The 26,479-nt window shown below is 45.5% G+C and overlaps 1 protein-coding gene across 2 annotated transcripts in view; it reads right to left on the bottom strand.

Annotated features, from left to right (window-relative positions):
- The window catches only part of EIPR1 (EARP complex and GARP complex interacting protein 1), a 248,168-nt gene that overhangs the window by 174,353 nt on the left and 47,336 nt on the right, over positions 1-26,479 (bottom strand). For both annotated transcript variants that reach the window (XM_040427558.1, XM_040427559.1), the window contains exon 2: positions 4,747-4,830. In XM_040427558.1, the coding sequence (XP_040283492.1) occupies positions 4,747-4,830 (84 nt within the window). The remainder of the gene's footprint in view (positions 1-4,746; positions 4,831-26,479) is intronic.

The raw sequence follows: 26,479 nt of genomic DNA, 5'->3' as shown, positions 1-26,479 counted from the left end.
AGGAGGCAGAGGCAGACATTGTCGCAGGACCAACGGTGTGAGAACGTGGAGGCGGAAGCGGCATCACCTGCCCAAGTTGCTGGTGTGGCTGGGCAGGAACCACATTTACCCTGTGGGACGTAAAGGACATATATTGTCCTTGACCGTAGTTACAGCTCCACACGTCGGCGCTGCCGTGCACTTTAGCTGACACAGACAGGCTCAAGGACTGGCCCACCTTTTGTTCTATATATTTGTGCAAATGGCCATGTTCACCTCCTCCGGAGTCCTAACAATAAATAGCCAAACTGCCGAGCATGGCATTTTCCCCGTACTGACTGCCTGCTACCGCTGCCTCCATGAACCACTGCACCGCTAATTCCAGGGCAGGTAATCTACTGCAAAGTGGGAGTTCTACCCCGGGCACTTTTGGGCCCGACCTCCCACTGCTGACTTCCAGCCACATTACCACCTTGCTGGCTCAGCCACTGCCTCACACGCAAGCTGCGACCCTCTTCTGATGATGATGAAGCCCCTTCTTCACCCGGCTCCCAAGTGCGATCGGATTCATCATCATCCGCTACAGTCTGCACGTCACTGATGTCCCCCTCAATGGTCTCAGGGGCAGGAGCCTGACCGTTCGCAACATCAGCTCCCACACGACTCTTATCATCACTCTCCTCCAGATCCTGGCAGGGCAGTAGCTGCTGACTGTCCTCTAGTAGCTTGTCCTCGCTGAAAAGTGGAGCAGAGCCTACGGCATATAATACTTTTCTAGCAGAGAGAACAGAAAAGGACAAAGGCAGGTTCAGGACAGGTGAGGGCACAGGGCCTGCTCCCGAACATGCCAACTAAGCCTTGTGTCTGAAGAACCCACTGACTCTTGGCCGGGAGTGTCAGATGTCACTTGCAACAAAGTAGAAGACCGAATCAACCATTCAAGCACCGATGGGTTGCTGGTCAAGACACGACCGCTAGAGGACACTGGTAGCTCAGGCCTCTCGCTCTACTTTCACCCCAATAACTAACAAGGTTTGCTGGAATTACAGAGGTATCATCTAGTGCAAACCTAAAAGTAGCTGTATAACTGCAATTTTGATCCCCAGCAAGGTGTAATAGAATCGCTCCTATTACCCAGGCTGTACACTCTCCTATTGGACCCTATTCTCCTTTTATAGTGTAGATGATGCCTCTCTATCCTTTCCCTACACCTTAAATAACCTTTCCCTGAACTTGTAAATTGTTTTTTCAGCACAATAAAGTCTTTCCTAACACTGTCCCTAGCACCTGCTGACGTCTCTCCCTGCACTAAGTACACTGGAAAATGGCAGAATCCAAAATGGCTGAGGCTATTTATAGGGCTGTGACATCACAGAGCTGGCTGGCTGCTGATTGGCTGCATGCATGGCATTGTGGGTGATCCCTCGTTCCCAGAGTTCTTTGCTTCATGTCCTAACACGTGCAGCAGCCATTTTAGGAAAAAATGTGATTCGTTACCGCGAAGCGTGAAGAAATTCGGCTTCGGTGCGAATCAATTTTTTTTTACCTGAAATTCAAAACGAATTCCACTTCGTCAACTTCGATTCGCTCATCTCTAATTATAATATTACCTTCAACCCCTTGAGAACACAGCATATTTTGGCCTTCAAGTTTATTTTTTTATAGACATAGCCCCAAGTGGGTCTATTACTTTTAAAGGGCCAAAGGTATTATTTCATGACTTCTTTCTGGAGTATATACTGTATAATGCACTGGGAGAAAAAAAAAATTTGGAGATGCAGGGGAGAAGGTAAAAAAAAAAAATGCACAAACAAAAACAAAAAAAATTATTTACTGATGTGTCTGCAGTCTGCACCAAAAATCTGCTTATAAAGTGGCACAATTTGGGTGCAACTAGGGTTCCTACACTTTTTGTTCCCTTTCCAGACATGGTCGATAAGGAGGTGGTGCTTAGTGGAAAGGGTAGGCGCACTGCAGGAAAGGGAACCCCATGATGTGCAGTCTGTCTAAGCCTACGCCATCTACAGGTAAATCTGGGACACTATTTTTGTACTGCCACTTTCTGAGAGCCATAATTTTTTTGTTTTTCTGTTGAGTTTGCTGTGTGAGGGCTTGCTTTTATGGGATGAGTTGACATTTTCATTGGTGTAATTTTGCTGAGCAGAAAACAGCAACGTTGGCATTTTTTATGCAGTTCACCGTGCAAATTAAATACTTTGATAATGTTATAGTTCAGGGTATAACAGATGAAGCAAAGCCAATTATACAAACGTTTTAAATTTTTTTGCATTATAATGAGGAAAAGGGAGTGTTTTTGGTATTTTATTTTATAAAACATATTCAAAGGGGATATCCCATGACTAATGTAAAAAATAGTACATGTACATATAGTTTAGCTGTAAGGCTGGCCCACCGGGGAACAGGTGATTACCTTGGTGGGCCCTTAGTCCCCTACCCCCTGCACAAGTGGCACATGGCTCTGGCTGCACTACATATAGATAAGCAGTATACAGCAACTCACTCAGCCCAGGTTCATATTAAAAAAACAGGTAGATTATTTAACAAAGTACCTAGTCCATTCATATAGACGCCTCAGGTGGCTGAGATGACTTGTAGGTACAGAGGCCGCCAGCCAATACCCTTTTTCCCCAGGGACCTGCCCACTACAAGTCGCTGCAGGGCCCCCATAATCATCTTGTAGCATCTTCCGGCTGCCGCTATGTGGGCCGGTAAAATTGGTATGTAGCGTTACAGTCCATCCCCAAAATGAAATTTACTGGTAGGACCTAAGCACCGTTTATGGGGACAATATGACTGTCCCCAAGGATTCAATGATCAGACAGACTAGATTTTAAACTGTCATTGAAATAACCTAAAAATACAAGTAAATCTTGGAAGGTTCTACTGATAGCTGTGTTATGGTTATAATAAATATTCTATTTTGTAATGTTATTATATCTTAATATTACTTCAAAGCCATGAACTGAGAGACTAAAAATTTGAGATTTTGACACTCCTAAGAATCCTGACAGAAGCTTTAGGCAAGGGCTACACGACGACACCTGTTGCAGCCAGGATCACTGAGTAGCGGTGATCTCATAAAAATAAATGGGATTGCTGTGGCAGTCGCAAGAAATCCAGCCGTGTTGGATTTCTTGCAACTGCTGCGGCGATCCCATTCATTTCTATAGGATCACCGCTACTCAGCGATCCTGGCCACGACCAGTGTCGCCGTGTAGCCCTTGCCTTACAGATCACATAGATAGCCACACATTTGGGCTGGCCACAGACTAGAGACTTAGGCCCCTTTCACACGGGCGAGTTTTCCGCGCGGATGCGATGCGGGAGGTGAACGCATTGCACCCGCACTGAATACCGACCCATTCATTTCTATGGGGCTGTTCACATGAGCGGTGATTTTCACGCATCACTTGTGCGTTGCGTGAAAATCGCAGCATGCTCCTCTTTGTGCGTTTTTCACGTAACGCAGGCCCCATAGAAATGAATGGGGTTGCGTGAAAATCGCAAGCATCCGCAAGCAAGTGCGGATGCAGTGCGATTTTCACGCACGGTTGCTAAGAGACGATCGGGATGGAGACCCGATCATTATTATTTTCCCTTATAACATGGTTATAAGGGAAAATAATAGCATTCTGAATACAGAATGCATAGTAAAACAGCACTGGAGGGGTTAAAAAAAAAAAAAAAAAATTTAACTCACCTTAGTCCACTTTATGGCGTAGCCCGGCATCTCCTTCTGTCTTCATCTGATCTCTGTGCAGCAACAGGACCTTTGGTGACGTCATTCCGGTCATCACATGATCCATCACATGATCTTTTACCATGGTGATGGATCATGTGATGACTGGAATAATACAATCTACAGAACACCGATCCCAAGCCCGAACTTCTGTGAAGAAGTTTGGGTTTGGGTACCAAACACGCGCGATTTTTCTCACGCAAATGCAAAACGCATTACAATGTTTTGCACTTGTGCGGAAAAATCGCGGGTGTTCCCGTAACGCACCTGCACATTTTCCCGCAACACCCGTGTGAAAGAGGCCTTAAGGGTGTATTGGACGGGCAGATTTTCTGTCCAATGATGGCTAACAAGCGTTCCTAGGAGGAACGCTCGTTAGCAATCATCTTGCAGTGTAATACTGCCGCCAATTGCTTGTTCATCGGGCAATCCAGATCTTTCAGCATGCTGGCGGCAGGTCATCCTATGTAATCACAGCAAACCACTAGACAGCATGAAAACAAGCAGTGGCATAGCGATTGATCCCCCCCATGTTGCTGAGGAGATAGCTGCATGAAAAAGCAGTGGTCTTCTCAGCAAGCGTGCAGGCGATTGCCAGGAGGGATCTGTGCGATCGGGGTGTCTAATACATCCTTTAAACTGGGCGTCAGATATTTGGCAGAATATTTACAACCATGCAGTAGGAAAAAGAAAAAAATATATATTTAGAAAGTTGTATCTGCCAACTGCACTATGATCTGCACCTCATGGGTGACTTCCCACGACAAAAAGAATCCAACACGGCGGATCATTATGGTGGATTGTCTATGGCATATTTGGTGTGTCTGCAAAATAATATGACCAATTAATAGCTGCCAACCAATTATAAGATCAAAAATCAGGGACTATGGCCAACATTTATCTAGTGTCTATAGTACTATGGACAACACTACTGAATCCTACAGGTTGAAAAAAAATCTAATGTAATAAATGCCAGACATATGAAATATTTCATTTCGGTAACTGACCTGGTTATCATAGCGGAGAGATTGTGTTCCAACTAGAAATCGGATAGCATCTGTTTCTGCAGTCTGGGCACTGAGAGCTCGAGCCTACAAAGAAAATACCAATAGTTACTAAAACAAAAGCTAAGCAAAGTAGAGGTAATACAGTAACACAAATCTGGTGAAAAAGAAAGCCTCCCATATACAGACCAAGCCAATGAGAGGCAAAGACCGTTTTCTTACATTGGGTGATTTATTTCACTAGATCCAGCCTTAAAGGGGTTAACTAACTGCTTCCCTGGGCTGACTCCCCGCTCCAAATTCCCTTGCATCATGTAACTATTTGTCATGACGTAAGGGAAGCCGGTCACCGCTGCAGCAAATGGTGATTGGATCCCCTTGCATCATGTGACCATTTGTCATGACGTATGGGAAGCCGGTCACTGCCATGGTCAGTGATTGCAGAGCGGATCCACTTGCATCATGTGACCATTTGTCATGACGTATGGGTAGCCGGTCACTGCCATGGTCAAAGATTGCAGAGCGGATCCACTTGCATCATGTGACCATTTGTCATGACGTATGGGAAGCCGGTCACTGCCATGGTCAGTGATTGCAGAGCGGATCCACTTGCATCATGTGACCATTTGTCATGACGTATGGGTAGCCGGTCACTGCCATGGTCAAAGATTGCAGAGCGGATCCACTTGCATCATGTGACCATTTGTCATGACGTATGGGAAGCCGGTCACTGCCATGGTCAGTGATTGCAGAGCGGATCCACTTGCATCATGTGACCATTTGTCATGACGTATGGGTAGCCGGTCACTGCCACGGTCAGTGATTGCAGAGCGGATCCACTTGCATCATGTGACCATTTGTCATGACGTATGGGTAGCCGGTCACTGCCACGGTCAGTGATTGGTGACTGGATCCCCTTGCATCATGTGACAATTTGTCATGACGTATGGGAAGTTGGTCACCGCTGCAGTCAGTGATTGGCTGTAGGCGATGTCCAACCGGATGTTGTCAGAGCAGGAACCCAGTGGAGCATCGCAAGCCTGAAGGAGAAGGAGCCAGTGTCGGGAAGCAGGCAAGTAAGCTTCCTTTTACAGGTCTAGCCTGATTGGGGGGGGGGGGGGGTTGCCAAAAACCACACTCCCCATAACTCCTTTAAAGGGAATCTGTCACTATATCCCTCTCGATAAAGCCATCTGAAATGGGAGATGTGCTCTGGTCAGCTGAATCTAATGCTGTTGGTTCCATCTCGTTCCATGGCTGATTGTATTTTAATAATATGCAAATTTGCCTATGGGCGCAGTAAGGGCATTGCCGTTGCACCCAGAGGCTCCACTCACGCTCCTACAGGCCATACCCCCAACATTTTGACTGACATAGCCAGGCAGTGGAGAATTAAACACTGAAGTGAAGGTGCAGGCTCGAGACTTCGGGGCCAGGCATGATCACCTAGTTTTTATGTATTTTTTATCTTACTCAGTAGGATATAACATGATGTTCAAAGAGGAGGCCATGTTTCATGATCTTAGGTTTAAAAAAAATTCAATATGCCAACAGTGGGTCATTCGTAGTTCCATCATATCTGCTCAGTATATTCCCCATACATCTGCCTCACCCTTTCCAATCTCAACATTCTTGGGTTTTGCTAAGAAAACTTCTCTGCCTCCAGCAAGAAACGTTCTATTAAAAACTGATTAACCCCATTTTAATTGCTACTTCATGTAGATATATGCATCTTGGCACCAATATAAAAAGAAACATATTCCACATTACTGATGTTATTCCTACAATTAAAGATTTCAGCATAGAAAAACATAATCACAGGATGCAGGATTTTCTCAACTCTCTGGAGAGTTGCATCCAATTTCATATTTTCCTTTGTAGTGTTTTTTTTTTTGGGCTTAATTAACCAACATTTCTGCAAAACATCCCCAGTCTGTCACCCCTCCCCCTACACACGCCTCCTTGTTATACAATATTAAGTAAGTGCTGTATGTAAAATGCACCGCCACCGAGGTTACAGTGCAAAGGAAGGAGCGGGGCCATGAAAAAAAGATTCATGGCTGCCCGAGAAGAGTCATGCTTTCAATACCTATCTGCTGAATTTTCTCCATGGTTAGGCCAATCATTAATAGCCAGGCTGTTGTGCCTTTTCATAGGTATATGCATTGATATCCAATTATTCTAGTCAAGATGGATGTTCATTGCCTTTGCTCGACTATAGTTACAATTTTGTATGTCTTGAGTAGGCCGAAGTAAGGTCGCACAAAAGGTTTCTACTCTTTAGTGTTATTCTTCTCATGAATGTACCAGTCTGAGAAGAGGCCTCTTTGTCTACTTATAAATTTATGACGGGAGATAAAGATGACAGGAGGTACTGATATCTCTGTGAGAAAACAAGGCCCATTCATACCATTACATAAATTCATAAATCAACAGTGTGAGAAACATTCAGAGAGATGCCTAGAGGTCTGTCTCTAATTGCTACAAGTGTCAGAATAAATCCCTATAGCTTTGAATTAAAGCTTCTAAGGTCAAATGTATAGAATACGTTTTAAATCAGACTTACATAAGTTAACTCTTTATACTATGATGCAAATAGCTTACACAGCAGTGCCACCTAGGTATGAGTAGGTGACATTACAACAGTAGCAAAAGTGCATTCTGGGTAAGGTTATGATGTCATATTTCTTATCAATAGTCACGCCCATCTGACAATGATTGGAAGAAAAGGAGAGGAGAGAAGTAGAGGGGTCTATCAAGATGAAAGCCATGATGAGATGCGCTATGATGGACCACCCAGCTTTCCTAGGAGCAGAAGTGAGATTCCTACTAGGACTTGGTAAGAGACACAGAGAATGATATTTTATTTTATTATTAAGACTAATTAAATAGTGTGGGTGAAATTATACCATCTAGATTGGCGAATAAATAAATAAATAAATGAATCGATCATCTCCATATTGAGATGTAGTCTTAGGATATTGTGAGACTTCATTCTACCTGCAGAAGAATCAAGACTCATAATCTAGCAAAGCATTAAGTGATTGCATATATATATATTTGTGGTCAGGGCGACGGCCCCTGGACGTAGGAACTAGAGCTAACCTCAGGCTGGGAAATGCCGGGAGCCCGTAGCGAGGATAGGCCTAAAAGGGGGCCTATCCTTAAGGAAGAGCTAAGAAAAGGGGAAGGGAGGGAGGGGTACCTGGCCGCACGTCCCGTCCCCTGACCTGCGTGGGGGTTAATATAGCCAAGGGGCGTGGCCTCTGCCCCTCCCACAAATACAGGCTGCACGGCAGCCTTAACTACTTGTGGTCAGGGCGACGGCCCCTGGACGTAGGAACTAGAGCTAACCTCAGGCTGGGAAATGCCGGGAGCCCGTAGCGAGGATAGGCCTAAAAGGGGCCAAAAAGGAGACCCAACCATACCATCAAACACTCATGCACCGCACAGGGCAATTGAACAGAAAGCATCACGGATCTCGGATCGTAGGATTTGGACCATATCTGGAGAACACGACTACCTCCAACGTCCCATGCACCTGATAACCTGAGGAGGCATCTGGTGCTTAGACACCGCCCCAAAATGAAAGGAGTGGAGCAGACCCTGTTTAGAGTAAATATACACCTACCGTTACGACACCCGTTTTGAACGAAAAGACCCTTCACGATGGAGGTGCGGGATATACCGTCTTATATCACAGTGACTTCCATCTACCTTACCTCCTTGTCATGTGTACCGCCACACCGTTCTTGGAGCTGGTTAAATGCTGATGCAATTGACAGAGTGTCCGGAACCAGGAACGATTTACTCCTATGTTGACTAACAGATGACCATATACGAGAAGGTCTGAATCCTGAGAGCTGCAGACTGAAACAAACAATGGTGAAACGGTTGGACGTGCCTAGATCAGGCATCCCAAACCGCGGCCCCTCAGCTGCCGCAACCACAACCCCCACAACGCCCTGCCACAGGCAGATACCTGCAGGCTGTCCGGGCACCGCGGGAGCCACAACCCCGCAACAGCCAGAGGGCCGCAGCCCACGACCCCCGGCCCAGATGAACCCCAACCATCCACCAAGGGCCCCGATTGGGCACCAACTGTTCCTGGTGGCAATACTTACCTCTACTTATTCCCCAGGCCACCCTTCCTAATAAGGGCCAAAAAGTCAGAACGTGGTGCCTGTTGTCCTACCGAAGTAGCAAACCCAGTGAAGTGTAAACCCGCCAGGCCTGGGGAACCATCCACAGACATATATGGCTATTACGATTAATGAGCTAATGTGCCTGTACTAAGGACAGGACGTACCCCAATACCTGCAGTTGTGACAGGAAATGCTTAAGGTCGTGATAAACTATGTATGCTGTGCCTGTAGTCGTGATAGGACTTGTCGTGTCAGGCGACACGACAGACTTCGTAAACTTGTGCCTTATTACTGTACCTCCTACTGGAAGATGGACCGACACCCAGGACTTAGGCCGGACACCAACACCCTCAGCCCGAGTTTGTAGATGAAGTAAGCATGCCTGGGAGAAGATGATGTCCGCAAAGGCAGGCTTGGAATGACTGTTTACAAAGAAAACAATGAAACCCAACAACCTAGAAAATAAAAGAGTCAGAGAAAACAATAACGAGAGTGGGACTCTAATGGCAAAAAGCCACACGTGCGAGCCACCCCAAGAAAATTGTATTGCGAGCCACAGATGACCGAGCCATGCGAGCGGGACTGAGGACAGAAAAGACATGGAACTTACTTGTTATGGGACCACGCAGCCGGCCTCGACTGGCGTTGTGTGTGCAATTTATTTTAATTTCATTTTTTTTTTTTTTTTTTTTTTTTTTTTTTTTTTGAAACCATACTTGAGAGACTCAAGTGGCGGAGCCATGCGTGAGACTCTAATGGCAAAACACATGTGTAACCCTAAAAGGGTGAAGTCAAGCGTGAGAGACTAATAGCGGAGTCATATGTGTAAAAACTAACACGGAGAAGCCATGCGTGGGACACTAATGGCGGAGACATATGTGTAACACTAAAACGAAGCCACGCGTGGGAGACTAACGGCGGAGTCATATGTGTAAGACTAAATGGAGAAGCCATGCGTGAAAGACTCTAATGGCAGAGACATGTGCAACCCTAAACGGAGAAGCCATGCGTGAGAGACTAATGGCGGAGACATATGTGTAAAACTAAAACAAAGAAGCCATGCGTGGAAAACTAATGGCGGAGTCATACGTGTAAGACTAAATGGAGAAGCCATGCGTGAGAGACTCTAATGGCAGAGACATGTGTAACCCTAAAAGGGAGAAGCCCTGCGTGAGACTAATGGTGAATTCATATGTGTAACACCAACCGGGAAGAAGCCGTGCGTGAGAGACTAATGGCAGAGTCATATGTGCCACACTAGAATGGAGAAGCCATGCATGAGAGACTAATGGCAGAGTCATACGTGAAGACTAAAACGGAGAAGGCATGCGTGAGACTCCAATGGCGGAGTCCTATGTGACACTGAAGGGGGTAACCATACGTGAGAGACTCAAATGGCAAAGCCATGCGTGAGAGACTCTAATGGCGGAGTCATGTGGAACACTCAAAAGGAAAAGCCACACGTGAGGGACTCTAATGGCGGAGGCATATGTACCCTTAAAGGGAGAAGCCATACGTGAGAGACTCTAATGGCGGAGTCATATGTGACACTAACAAGGGAGAAGCCATGCGTGAGAGACTCTAATGGCACAGCCATACGTGAGAGACTCTAATGGCACAGCCATACGTGAGAGACTCTAATGGCGGAGTTATATGTAACACTAACAAGGGGGGAAGCCATACGTGAGAGGCTCTAATGGCAAAGCCATGCGTGAGAGACTCTAATGGCGGAGTCATATGTAACACTAAAGGGAGAAGCCATACGTGAGATTCAAATGGCGGAGTCATGCGTGACACTAAAAGGGGGAAGCCATGCGTGAGAGACTCTAATGGCAAAGCCATGCGTGAGAGACTCTAATGGCGGAGTTATATGTAACACTAAAAAGGGGGAAGCCATACGTGAGAGACTCTAATGGCAAAGCCATGCGTGAGAGACTCTAATGGCGGAGTCATATGCAACACTAAAGGGAGAAGCCATACGTGAGATTCAAATGGCGGAGTCATGCGTGACACTAAAAGGGGGAAGCCATGCGTGAGAGACTCAAATGGCTAAGCCATGCGTGAGAGACCCTAATGTCGGAGTCATATGGCGGCTTAATTCCCTCTTAATTAATTAACAACCACTATGACGCACCAGTATGACTTGGGGACTCGCATAACCATGACCCTCTCCGACAATGACCTAGGACGCTAACCAGCCTACAACCATATTGCCCCCCACCGAACAACACGAAGAACGAACACCGGGCCCCCGAAGCCCTGAGGCCCCCGAAGCCAAGGGATCGACCCGGAAGACCTTACCGTTGATGATAAGTAATTAAACGTGAGCCCGACCTAAAGGCAAATGCATAGACATTAGTGATCCGAACCACTTGCATGAATGAAACATTAACCAACCGTGAAATTGAAACAGATGGGAGAAAAACCAGAACCAGAGGCATTTGCAGTTAGCTAAGAAAAGCCCCTAGTCGTGACAAACACCTGAACACCTGTGAAACATAGTAGGAACTTACTCCTATCGGCCCACTGTCCGCTAGGGAGCTATTTGGTTAACTGGGGCGGGAGATCCAACTGCGTGAATGCGAACCAGAAGTAAAGGAGATCAGTCTGCGTAACCCACCACCGAGGAAAGAAACTCCAGCCTGAAGAAGCAGCTATGTTTAACGGAAGAGCAGAATTAGAGCGGTGCGCTGATAGCCCTAGCAAGAATACAGAGTAACCATGATGTAGAAAAGAAAGAAATGCAGCTTAATGTGGAAGCAGAGTAGAACACATGATGCAAGAACAAGTGGGTAAATGCAGCTCTGGGTGTGAGAGGTGCCTAAAACATGGTATGGGCACAGCTCTGAGTATGAGCATGAGGAGCATGGTCAACGCAGCTGTATGAATGCAAGCTGAAAGGGAACAGAGTATTAATGTAATGCAACCGCTGCTCTAGAAGTGAATGGCGTATAGGACAAAAATGTAAAAGCAGACACACGGCTGTAGCTTGAAGGTAACAATCCTAACCATGACCATGGAGCCCAACTCCCTTCGCCCAGAGCGCTACAAGTCACGGACCGTGGAACCAAGTCTGATCCTACCGTGAATGTAAGCACATGAACCGAGTGAGAACTGTGCCACCATGAATTCATGTCTAGGTTCCCCGACGTGTGTCATTACTCCGACCCGCCAATTCAACTGAATGTGGTGTTTAGGAAGTATACTGAATATTAACTGTGTCTTGACTGCACAACATTACCCTATGGGAACTAATGGCAGATCTATGTGGTATGTAGGTAGACAGTGGCATACATTTGAGCGAATATGCACGTGAATAAGCTAAAATCCCCGACACGATATCATGCCCCATTAGATTTGAAAAAGGTTGTGTTCAGTAATGTAGAGCACCTATAACAATAATACACATCTGTGGAACACTGGGAACCGGGTAGATGGGTGACAGCTCCCATGAAACCAGCCCCGAGCCTAGGAATGTGCCCGTGCTGGTGTACCTGCGCCTCTGTACGTGCGACTGCAGACCCCCCGGCCGGCGGCGGGGTTACCAATACCGTGCGAGCCCCAGGACTGCCAAGTAGGCATGCAAACGTCACATATTTGGCCACAATAGAAGCGAGACTGGAACAGTGAGTGGGGAACAACAGAATGTTCCCCAATGATGATCAGCAACGTGCCTGATGGAAACAGTGGAAACATAAACAAAGGTAAGGTTTTTTTTTTTTTTTGGTTTTTTTTGTTTTTTTTTTTAACATACGGAAGCGATTTATCTATGTCACTGTCTGGTACACGACCATGGACTATAGGTCGTATTTAAAACAATACATATTGGACTTGGGGATAGGTGTGACCTCACTGTAGGAGTAATGTATTAATTCCCCTAAACTGCCGTGTAAGGATCCCATGATTGTACTACCCGCGCCCAATAATATTCTGATAGAGCATACCTGTATCTTTTTAGCCTATACCATCCCAAATAAATGTGGTATCATAGGATGTACATGTGGCTTGAGGGATGCTTGCATGAATGACACCTGGTTTGATATGCTAAGAATCGAATCGTGGGCGGCTGTCCTCGACGCCGGATATATGTACAACTATACTTGTGGTCCGGGCGATGAGATAGATGTTAATCGATAAATAGATAATAGATAAACAAATCCAGTTGCGGCTAATATGTTGCGTGGCTGCCATCAGGAGGATGCTGGGAGATGTCACATCCAGTGAGTCCGGTGTCTCCAGCCCTTTTGGAACCGCGTATCAAAATGAAATAGTAACACATGATCTGAATTATGACCAGGCGTAAGTCATGGACAGCGCGAGAACTGACGCTGCCTGAGTCACCCCGGCTAATCGTGTCAGCCAAGGTCACATTACATGATGGGGGGAGTAGTACTGTGCGTTCCTGTGATACTGTATCACACAGGATGGGCTTTGATACACTGACTCAGTGGGCAGTAACACACATAACAGACTTAAATAGTGGTCAATATATTTGCAGCTGTGCCTGTATTGTACACGCTCTGCACAGGGGAGTAGAAGTGACCTTGACAATGAATCCAAGAGGGAAAAGAGCAGAGACGTCATTAATTATCTGCTATAACTACAGGTCACCCCAAATACTGAGAAGAGGACCGTCCTCAGGAGAGACGTATATAAATGTATGCAAGGACAGTACCGGACAAGCAATGCACGCACAGAGTGACTGCACCAGCAGAACAGCGAGTGCAGCTCCGGAGCCCAACACAGGACGCAACCCAGGGAAACAACATATGTGGGCGGGGTTCTCAACACGGAGCGAGCTTACCAGGGGCGAAGCCGCAGCGTGCCTAGCAACCGGCACACGCGGCTGCTCCCGGAACGCCCACCCGCATAACAAGCCTGCGCCGCCCGGCCAGCCGGCCACGGCATCCCCGCAACGTGCCTGCCCGCGGTCAAATCATGGCCAGCCGAGCGCTGCCCCCCCCCCCCGGGATGCGGACCCGACCCGCCGTGCAGTAACCACGCTGCCGCACCGGCATTGGATACCCCCTGCTTACCTGACCGAAGCACGAGCCGAGCCGACGCCGACCAATACTCACCCCAACCGAGACGAAAAAGAGCGGGACGTGCAGGAACCAGACGTGAACCGGAAGTACCAGGTACCTGGCCGCACGTCCCGTCCCCTGACCTGCGTGGGGGTTAATATAGCCAAGGGGCGTGGCCTCTGCCCCTCCCACAAATACAGGCTGCACGGCAGCCTTAACTACATATATATATATATATATATATATATATATTCAAAGAATTTGTGGTATTATATATATATATATATATATATATATATATTGATAATAATATTCTTCGCCAAGCTAAGTGATGGATTCCCACAGGAAAGACTTGTTTCAAGTGCTTCCCATTTAAGATATGGTCTAGCAAAGATCCTAGATCCCTGTTATTTGTCTTAATAGTCTTACCTAAGTTATATATGTGAAAATAGTCCAGGATGGGGCGGAAGGATACAGATATCTCTCCTAAGTTATATCCTTGAATGGATTTGCCCATTCTGGAAGTCATGTGATGTGTAGAAGGGGGCAGAATGTATTCAGCATTCCATACTGATGTCTAGGATTAGACATGCCCATCTTGATATCATGAGGTTTTCTCTGAACAGAAGTAATATATATAATTTATGTTCCTACTTTGATATCCTAACCTAATAATAGCTTGGTTATAATGTGACAAGTTATTTCCACTCACATGTATTGTTAAGCTTGTAATGCTTTATATTAACACTATATATATTCATTTGCATGTATCATTGTGTTTATTTACTTATATATGTTTATAAACTTGTAACCAATAAATCTGCATATTTTTATAATACCTGTGTATTATTGTATAATGTAGGAATACATTTTTATCATTAACGTCATCTCAAGTCAAAAGAACTTATTTATCTGAGGAAATAGTCGGACTCAGATGTGAATTGGATCGATTAGTTTGTCTACAATTCACCAGGTCATGATTTTAAGAATTTATGACAAATTAATTTATTTTTATTTTTTATGATTAATTATTTTTATGACCATAATTAATAATTCTTAATTGAATTATTACCGCCCGACAAGGCGGGGACAGAAGAAGCTCTTGAATAACTATGACTCTTCTCAGGCAGCCAAGACTCTTTTCCAGGGAAGGAATGTGATGATTACAATGCTGGTTCTTGACTACTACTTACTTTTAGCTCATGAGCGACCACTGAAATTAGCATGTCTGCCACTACTTTATGCCGCCATCATTGAGGGCATCATAAAGCAGATAACAGGCTGGTTCACTTTCAATATTTGAAGTGTATATATGAAATGTCTAAACAGCTACATAACTAGAGGGATGACTGGTTTAGAAAAAACTACTTTTGAATAGTCAAACTCTTTTTTTTTAAATAGCCAGCCAAAATTGCAAAAAATGGGGGTGGTCCTCTAAAAACAATATATTTATCGAAGCTTTAGAGATGTGACAGCTAGAAAGCCAGGTTGAAAAACACAGTGCTGTACTGTATCCGTCTGAGTCCCCAACCTGGATGCCCTTTCCTAAGCTCCCCCCGGTCATGGCTGCCTTCGCCTCAGCCCCCCGTGCATGGCTGGCCTGGTCTCAGGCCCCACGGCATGGCTGCCATTGCCTCAACAGCCCCCCACTATGGCAGACTTCACCTCAGCCCCCCAAAACACCCCCCGCCCTCCCCAGCATGACAGCCCTAGCCTCAGCGCCCTGGTACAGTTTACCTCGCATAAGCCTTGCCCCATCCCAGTATGACAGCATTCACCTTAGCCCCCCAATCCCCTATCCCCAGCATGGCAAACCTCCGAACCCCCCCCCCAAATTCTGGCATGGCAACCCTCGACCCAGCCCCTCCAGTACAATTGCACTCGCATCAGCCCCCCTCCCTGGTCTCAGCCCCCTTTTCTACAATTGACTCTTCTCATAATCATTCTAAGGGCTCATGCACACGATCGTATGTATTTTACGCTCCGTAAAAAATACAGATGACGTCCGTGTGCATTCCGTATTTTGCGGGATGGAACAGCTAGCCCCTAACAGAACAGTACCATCCTTGTCTGTAATGCAGACAATAATAGGACATATTCTATTTTTTTGCGGAACGGACACAATGAAACGGAATGCACACCGAGTAACTTCCGTTTTTTGGGGGGGACCCACTGAAATGAATGATTCTGCATACGGTCCGCAAAAAAAACTGAACCAACACAGAAAGAAAATACGTTAGTGTGCATGAGCCCTAACCAGCATGGCTGATTTAGTTTTCCTTCAAGCTCAAGGTTGATATCTGTTCACATGCAGCATGATATTTGCTGTGAACAGAGCTAGACAACACCCCCACAAAAGATGCATGTTACTCTGCTGCACTGCGTTCAATCACAGGATGCTCTTCTAGGAAGGGTTCATCCTATCAAGGAATTCTGAGATAATGGTGTTGGGGAAGGGGGGCTCTAGTCGTCCAGTCAATGCAGAAAGTGGCTTCATAAAGTGTGTCTCCCTCTTGCAGACCGAGAATGTCCATGCATTGCCCAGGCAGTCCATTTCTCCTGTGGTGGCACTGCAAGGAAATTAAACCCCCTGAGAAGTTCATCCAGAATCTTTAACTGGAATGACGGAGAACGCTGTACTTGGTTATCTCAGTTAGTACTATGGACTATGAATTGAGCACTCAACTACAGCTCCATTCAAACAGGGATAAAGTCCCCTCAGTGGGGGTCTCAGCGGGCAGAGCTTCATCAACCACCAATCTATGGTACCGGCTTATTAGGTCTTTATTTAATAGTTGCTCTTTTTTATTATAAAATCCAATTACTTGCAAAAATCAGTAGAGCAAGTAGAATAAAAGTAGAGCAATATCTCATGCATCTTCCACAGTGGTCACCTTGTGGTCAGATGAGATGTTATAATGCAGGTACGGTACACACGTAGGAATACATTAAAGGTTAGCCACCTTACTGAAATTTCTCCAAGAAGCTGTAAACAGAATCTGCCCGCTGTCATTATATTGGAAGTCCTGCCCCTTTACGGCACGCTCATCCAAAACCCGACAGCTGGTGGGGGGAGGACACTTCCTTATGAGGACATGGGGGCAGATTCTATAAATAACGTTACAGGATTAAGTCACTTGTAATGCCATTTCCAGCACTTCTGAAAACATTTCGAAATGGTGGCCAAGCTCTTTAAACTACAGAAGATTTTTTTTGCCATAGTTTTCCTCCAAATGTACACCCAGAAGCAGACTGATTGAAGAAGCACTTGTTTGTGGGTCCCTCTGCCAGGAGCTGATCTCAAGGATTCATGTCTTGCTGTAGGGAGTCCTCATGTTCAGCTGTTCTTGCCAGGGGGCACTCAATGTAAGTGTGGCTTCAAAAAACATTATAGATCAGACTTTACACTGACATCCATGGACATCCAATTTTTTTGCATTGTATCGCTGTCCTTACAATGTCCAAAGTCTGTTTACACATTGTAAGTTTATATACCATGATGAAGGACGACATGCTTTCGTCTGAAATGCATAGCATGTGAATTTGCACTTTAGGGATCTTTTTTAAGACGGAACCAATAAAGAATCATTTTATCGAGACGCAGTGCTGGATTGCTCTTATCAGTATTGAACCATTACTGGGGCGGCTTTTCTGTGCACCGTCACATCTTCTTGGGATTTGGACCTTGCAAAATGGTGAAGTGGTGAGCTGTATGACCTTCCCTCATCTTTGTTCACTATTCCTGTAGTGCTATACTGACAATCACCAACAGACTGCGTTAGAGAGACGCGACCTGCTGCTGCGACATGCTGGAGGAAGACCCGGGGCCTTCACTAGGCCCTGGCCTACCTGCACTGACATCGGCACCCCACAATCTCATTTGTACAGTGCTAAAGGGAGACATATGGAGTCCACTCCCTCTGTAACCGTATACATGCCACGGGCACCATTTCCTGTGGAATGTAAGAGGTTAAACGGCCCAAATCGGAGCTCCTGCTGGTCCGGGCCATTAGACAAGGAGTGTGGGTCTAATATTAGACTGGGTCGCAGTAAAGAGGACCACCATAAAAAGGCATATTGTTGGTCATTAAGGGGATTTCTGGTTACACACAAAATATAGATAACACCAGCAGTCAATCTTACTGCATTATATAAGTCAGATGAATTTCTGAGTGCATTTTGGCTCCAGTGTAATTGCGATCTGTGACCCGCTCCCTGTGTTTACATCCCAACACAAGACTCACAGGGAGTATCTGTTGCGTTAAGGGGTTATCCAAGATGCGTCGCGATTCTTCTGGGATGACGCGCTATACATTGGTCACGTGATCTCAGCCTGGCATTACAACCTGCAGTGCAAGCGGGACTCTAATTTTCTCGCCAAAGCGCTTGCGAGAGATTTAGACTTCGGCCTCTTTCACACGGGTGTTGCAAGAAAATGTGCGGGTGCGTTGCGGGAACACCCGCGATTTTTCCGCGCGAGTGCAAAACATTGTAATGCGTTTTGCACTCGCGTGAGAAAAATCGCGCATGTTTGGTACCCAAACCCGAACTTCTTCACAGAAGTTCGGGCTTGGGATTGGTGTTCTGTAGATTGTATTATTTTCCCTTATAACATGGTTATAAGGGGAAATAATAGCATTCTGAATACAGAATGCATAGTAAAACAGCACTGGAGGGGTTAAAAATAAATACATAATAATTTAACTCACCTTAGTCCACTTGATCGCGTAGCCCGCCATCTCCTTCTGTCTCCTTTGTTGAATAGGACCTGTGGTGAGCATTAAATACAGGAACAGGACCTTTGATGACGTCACTCCGGTCATCACATGATTCATCACCATGGTAAAAGATCATGTGACGTACCATGTGATGACCGGAGTGACGTCATCAAAGGTCCTGTTCCTGTATTTAATGCTCACCACAGGTCCTATTCAACAAAGGAGACAGGAGATGCCAGGCTACGCGATCAAGTGGAATAAGGAGAGTTAAATTATTATTATTATTTTTTTAACCCCTCCAGCGCTGTTTTACTATGCATTCTGTATTCAGAATGCTATTATTTTCCCTTATAACCATGTTATAAGGGAAAATAATAATGATCGGGTCTCCATCCCGATCGTCTCCTAGCAACCGTGCGTGAAAATCGCACCGCATCCGCACTTGCTTGCGGATGCTTGCGATTTTCACGCAACCCCATTCACTTCTATGGGGCCTGCGTTGCGTGAAAAACGCTGAATATAGAGCATGCTGCGATTTTCACGCAACGCATAAGTGATGCGTGAAAATCACCGCTCATGTGAACTGTCCCATAGAAATGAATGGGTCGGTATTCAGTGCGGGTGCAATGCGTTCACCTCACGCATCGCATCCCCGCGGAATATTCGCCCGTGTGAAAGGGGCCTTACACATGCACTACAGGTTCTAATCCCAGGCTAGGATCACGTTCCCAATGTATAGCACGTGATCCTGGAAGTGTCACCACATGGGATCACGGAGCATCTATGATAACCCTTTTAAGGTCTCTGCCTAGCCTTCCCCTCCCAGATTGAACGTCAGAGATCCAAGCCTGCTTGAAGCCCTGCTGGAAAATTCCCACCCTAAGACACAGCATCATATCTGACATCGTATCTACAGGACGGGGTTCGGGAGATTGAGCAGAACAACGCCCTCAGAAGCAAGGTCAACAGGGAAGAGCTTTACAAGCCTCGTCATGCCTCAGACGTCGACATGATGTCATCGGGATAGAGAACCAACACAGTGGAAAATGTCACGTGACCGCAATGGAGTGCAGGAAAACGGGGCATTACAGATTTAAAAAAATAAAAAATAAAATAAAAATCACTAATAGTATGTGATAACTTGTTGTTTCCTGTCAACTGATGATGAAAATTGAAAAGCCGAAATACTCCTTTAAAAGGTAATATGTCAGCATGAAAATCAAACCATGCGCAATGTCTGGCAGGACTACCAAGCATTATGCCTGGTTTAACACCTCATGCAGACAAATTCCCTTTTATGCAGTGATCACCAACCTGTGGCTCTCCAGCTGTTAAAAAACGACAACTTCTATAATGCCCTAAGGCTGTCAGAACATGATGAGATTTGTAGTTTCACAACAGCTGGAGAGCATTGCTTTAAAGGGATTCTGTCAGCTAGGTTTAGCCTATAGAGTTGAGGACATGCGCTGCTAGATCGCCGCTAGCATGTCCACAATATACATTTCCCATAGCTCTGTGTGCTTTTATTTAGTAAAAAAAAAACGATTTTATATTCATGCAAATGAGGCTATTAAGGTGCCCAAGGGGCTGTTACCAACATTTCAGGAGCCCAGCCACGGCCACTGTGAAGGAGCCCAGCACCGCCCGCATCCTCAGAATCTCCTCCTTGCTCCCCCGACGTCACACAGTTAGAGTGCCGTAGTCTTGCGCATGCCAGCTAATGCATGCGCAGTTCGTTCCCTGAGGCTGATGCCAGCACAGGGAAGGAACACTATGCTGGCACTAACATGCGGCGTGCTTGCGCATGCGCGAAATTACAGCGTTCTGGGTGACGTCGGGGGAGCAAGGAGGAGATTCAGAGGATGCGGGCGGTGCTGGGCTCCTGAAACATTAGTAACAGCCCCTTGGGCTCCTTCCTAGCCTCATTTGCATATATATCATCATTTTTTGTACACAATAAAAGCACTGAGAGCTATAGGAAATGTATATTGTGGACGTGCTAGCGGCGATCTAGCAGCGCGAAACCTAACTGACAGAATCACTTTAAAGCCTTTGGGTCCTGGTGTGACAGAAACCTCTGCACAGTCCATAGCATCTGACTCGCCATATCGCTATAGCATAAGCATGGCGTGCAGTCTGTTTCCTGCAATACAGTTTTCGGACCACTTTACAGTCACTATTCCACATTGATTTATATTAACCCGAGATAAACGTTTAGCCAGAATAAGGCCCTATACACACACGACTGTAGGTTTGGTTTACGTCCGATCCGCATTTTAATGACCCCGGAAAAAATGCAGACAAGCACACCGTGTGCTGTCCGCATCTGTATATCCGTTCCGCAGTCCAGCAAAAAAGATAGATCATGTCCTATTCTTGCGGACAAGAATAGGCATTGTTACAATGAATCCGCAAAAAAAACAAAAAACGGATGCAACAAGGATATCACACGGATGTCATCCACATTTTTTGCGAATCCACGTTTTGCGGACTGCAAAATACCAAAATACATATGATCGTGGGAATTCGCTCTTAGCGCCCATTCACACGACCGTATTTATGGGTCTGCATCGTTACACAATTTTGCAGAACGGATGCGGACCCATTCATTTCAATGCGGCTGCAAAGGATGCGGACAGCCCCCCGTGTGCTGTCCACATCCGTACTTCCATACCGCCGCCGCGCAAAGAAGATAGAACATGTCCAATTGCGGACAAGAATAGGCATTTCTACCGCAGGACTGGTCGTGTGCGTTCCACGGAATCTGCGTTTTGTGAACCGCAAAACACATACGGCCGTCTGAATGGGCACTTAATGTTATAATCTTGCTGCAAAGGTCATAAAAAAAGCTAAATAAGTCAGGGATCAGGAAGGAGCCTTTCCATCCGGTAGTGAATAGAATCTGTGGGTAAGGAAGAAATGGGGGGAAAGGGAGGCAGCGCAGGCGGTCTCTCAACACGGCTTGTCAAAGCCTCACACTTTTTCACCCTCCCACTCCTTGTACATCAGCCTCTGATCAGAAAAACAGAAGCTGTCTGAACCCTACTGAGACACGTGAGAGGTATTAGACCGCAATCCTACTGCACAGCCTAAGACCGCACGTCAAAAACATGACACGCCAAGAGAAAACACTGGCAGAATATTAACGCCACATGCTGATGAACACGCAGATGCAGCGAGTGGGTTACAACGTGCATGAGCGGGGAAGAATGATGCTGCAATCGGAAATAGTTGTCATTAATAAATCATCCCAAAAATTAAAGAGCATATTGTATAAAACAGAAAGTCCCTAATGTACTTTAATATAGGAATCACTGCCTTCTCAAGCAGGAGAGCCCCAATCAAAAAAAAAAACTGCAGGTTTTTCGATAAAACAACAGCCTGTCACCTGCAAGCAAAGAGAATCAGAAATCTCCAGCACATCATATGCAAACACCTCTATTTGAGGGCTCATTGAGATGGCCGTATGAACAGGTCCGCAGCCGTTCTGTAATTTTGCGGAACGGGTGCGGACCCGTTCATTTCAATGGGGTCACAAAAGATGCGGACAGCACACCATGTGCTGTCCACATCTGTGGTTCTGTTACGCAGCTCAGCAGAAAGGATAGAGTATGATGTCCTATAGGCAAATTGTGGAACGCACACGGCCGGTATCCGTGTTTTGCGGATCTGCAAAACACTACGGCCATCTGAAGAGAGTTTTGCAAATCAAGAAAAATGCTAGTCATATAGTACTCTAATGTAATTAAAGTCCGAGCTCCTCTGTGTAGCGTGCCTGGGGTTATACATTTTTCTTTTCCTTTTTTGCATGAATATTATATGATTATATAATTAAAGGAACATCTTCCTCACATTTCAGCAGCCTTTCCCTGTCACTAGGCTCGGTGTAAGTGTGCGGAAATCTCCTGAGACACACAAAAAACACAAGCATCTAGATGTCATAGTCCCTCATGTGACTGATGTCAGGAAATCAAGGAGATTGGCTGAGCATGGAGGAATCTAACAGCCTCCTTGATTTCTCTTGATTCAGTGTTGATAGGGTTAATGACCACTTCCCTTTTCTCAGCTGTTGCTCAGTGGTCACTTCGGGAGAGATCGGGAGCCGGCTATATGATTCTGCAGCCAGCTCCCGCCTCCTATATATGAATTAATGAGAGTTATCTTCATTGGTGGCGCAGTGGCCACAGCCCCTCCCCTCCTCTTCTCCTCTCATTGGTGGCAGCGGCACATGGGGGAGGAAGACACTGCTTCCTTCTACCCTATGCTGCTGAGGGAACACGGATCGCGCTGAGAGCAGCGCAATCCTTGTTCCCGATTCGTTATCGGCAAAATAGATGCAGATACCGATAACTTTCAAAATCCTGAATATCGGCCGATAATAATGGTAAAACCGAAAATCGGTTGATCCCTAGTCTCTAGTCCTATACTTATTCCAGGGCCTTATAGGGAAATCAGGGCCTAGGTATCCTGCTTATGAATATTCCTAACTTCAAGGTCTAGTCATATTGATATGTAGTCAGGGCCCGGATTAGGGTTGTCTAGGAGGTGACCTGTTTCTTCCCTAGTTTCCAGGCCCAGTTACTGTTCCCCTTTCCTCCTGTGTTCAGTGTGGAGTCGTCCCCCCCCCCCCCCAACACACACTGATCGTGACACTAGAGTAATACAGTAAACTGAAGAGAGGGGGGAGGGATGTGGAGCTGCAGTAAGTATCTCAAAAGCAGTGGCATACTGCCAATATAGGAAGACCATGCCGTTGCTATGGGGCCTGCGGTACAGGGGGGCCCGGAGCGCATGGAAGGCCCCGCCCCCTACATAATCTCTGCACAAGACTACAGACAGTTTATTCGGGCATTGAGGCGGCCCGTGGCCCGCCCACTTGTGTTCTCCCTCCGGCAACAACCACCTGCCCCCCACCTAGGTTGACGCACATGCGACCGCTCCCTCCCTGTCTGAGTGACCTCCATGATCCAGGCTGTGGGCTCCCTCCCTCCCAGGCACGGCGTCTGCTGCATTTCACACTGGCCAATCAGCTTTTAGCAGCGCAAAAGATCCTGCTGTTGATTGGCCAGTGTATCGCTGGCAGGCAGCAGGAGCATGCGCCGCTCAAGCACACACAGAAGTGCACACCCAGCGTGGCAGTTATCCTCTGCACTGCGCTCACATGCTGCCCGTCATCTGCCTCAACTTCAAGTCATTAACCAGTGAGTGCAGCCGCCCCCCTCCCCAGACTGAAGGACCCCTCCGGACTTAATAAAAAGTTAATATATGGTTGGATATGGGTATTCTTGATAGGGGGAGGGCAGCAGCAAGCAGTGGGGTTTGGGGGGTGCCCTGTAGGCTCATAGAGGACTCAGGACAGTGTGCTTTCCTCCTACTCCTCCCCACCCACAGGCTCCCCACCCCCAGCACATAGTCACCTTGCAGGGGGGGAGGGGGGGTTATGATTGGTGGCTATGTGCACACTCAGCATCAGCAGCAAGAAGGTGAAGAGGTTATCGCGGGTGAGGTTAGCGACAATGGGCGTTCGCTTGCACAGGAGCCGCGTATGTGAGACGCCCGTAGAATCGCGCATACAGAGCGCTACATCCAGTACGCTCAGGTCTGAACCCAGCGTTAGGATACCAGAGGTTTTTAAGTTTTTGCATTTTCTTTCCCATCTTCCTTGAGCCATAACGTTTATATTTTTCCGTTCACATAGATGTATGAGGGCTTATTTTTTGCGGGAGATGTTGTACTTTAATATGGCAAACTATGTAGTGGGAAGCGGGCAAAAAAAAATGCAAATGGGGTGGAATAAAAAAAAAACACAATTTCTCCACCGATTTACAGGTTTTGTTCCTACGGCATTCCCTTTGCGGCAAAACTGACCTGTGCCCTTCATTCTCTGGGTCAGTACGCTTACAATGATACCACATATGCAGAACGGACATATAGATGCGGACAGCACACATATAGCATTCGTATTTTGTAGAACTACAATTTGCTGTGTGCAAAACATATATGGTTGTGTGAATGGTCACGAATGGAATAGATATCCTGTTTAAAATTTGTTTCAGTAGGTCATGTGAACATTTCTTTAACCACTTCACATCCGGCCCATTTGTCCTGACCAGACCTAATTTAGCAAATCTGACATATGTCACTTTATGTGGTAATAGCTTTGGAACGCTTTTACTTATCCAAGCCATTCAGAGACTATTTTCTCGTGACACATTGTACTTCATGATGGTCATAAATTTAAGTCAATATATTTCACCTTTATTTATGAAAAAATCCCAAATTTACCCAAAATTTAGAAAAATGCACAATTTTCAAAATTTCTATTTCTCTGCTTTTAAAACAGAAAGCGATACCTCATAAAATATTTATTACTTAACATTCCCCATATGTCTACTTTATGTTGGCATCATTTTGGAAATGTCATTTTATTTTTTTAGGACGTTAGAAGGCTTAGAATTTTAGAAGCAATTCTTAAAATTTTAAAGAAAATTGCCAAAACCCACTTTTTAAGGACCAGTTCAGGTCTGAAGTCACTTTGTGGGGCTTACATGGTGGATACTGAAAGGAATCCATGTTCTTTATTATGTCAAAATGAATTCTGCTTTTTGCTGAAGTTTTGTTTCTATGTTAGGTACTAACTCTGATTGCTGTAAAACTAATATACTGTAAGGTTTCTATTCTCTGTAACCCTGAATCTTATCTCTTTGGCACTACTCCCGGACAATATTCCTAATATGGAAGTTCCGTTTTTGTTTCTATTTCTCTGAGCGTAGAATGAAACGTGTTAATATGATAGGTTAAATACATAACATACGATGATATGCTAATAAAGAGGGTAAAGCCCCCTCTATATAACCTGTGTGCATTAAAAATAAACCTCAGAGTGTTCATTCAGTACATCACTGTTGTGTCTTTTGTTACCTACTGAGTGAAGCGCTCTCCTGACGTCAGAAAGGGACTCAAACCAAGCCGATACTAGAAGTTTGGTGCCAGGGGTACCAAGTGGGACTCAGAGATTCCTATCAGATACCCCCATAAATTACCCCATTGTAGAAACTACACCCCTCAAGTTACTTTAAACAATTTTTACAAACTTTGTTAACCCTTTAGGTGTTCCACAAGAATTAAAGGAAAATATAGATCAATTTTTTAAATTTTACCTTTTTGGCAGATTTTCCATTTTAATCCATTTTTGTCTTTAACACATCGAGGGTTAACAGCCAAACAAAACTCAATATTTATTACCCTGAGTCTACGGTTTACAGAAACACCCCACATGTGGTTGTAAACTGATGTAAGGGCACACGGCAGGGCGCAGAAGAAAAGGAGCGCCACATGGATTTTGGAAGGCAGATTTTGCTGAACTGGTTTTTAGATGCCATGTCCCATTTGAAGCCCCCCGATGCACCCTTACAGTAGAAACTCCCAAAAAGTGACCCCATTTTGGAAACTAGGGGATAAGGTGCCAGTTTTATTAGTACTATTTTTGGTTACATATGACTTTTTGATCATTCATTATAACACTTTATGGGGCAAGGTGACCAAAAAAATTGGTTGTTTTAGCACAGTTTTTATTTATTTATTTTGACAGCGTTCACCTAAGGGGTTAGTTCATACATAATTACCGTACTATACTTTTTCTAATTTATTTAAGTTTAACACAATATTAGCATTTTTGAAACAAAAAAATGATGTTTTAATGTGTCCATGTTCTGAGAGCTATAGTTTTTTTTGAGCCATTTTCTTATGTAGGGACTCATTTTTTGCGGGGTGAGGTGACTTTTATTGGTACCATTTTCTGGGACATACGCCTTTTTGATCACTTGGTGTTGCACTTTTTGTGATGCAA

This window comes from Bufo bufo, chromosome 4, assembly GCF_905171765.1.
Source record: "Bufo bufo chromosome 4, aBufBuf1.1, whole genome shotgun sequence".
NCBI classification, from domain to species: domain Eukaryota; kingdom Metazoa; phylum Chordata; class Amphibia; order Anura; family Bufonidae; genus Bufo; species Bufo bufo.
Note: the sequence above shows the minus strand (reverse complement) of the source record. Positions and strands in the feature narration are given on the sequence as shown.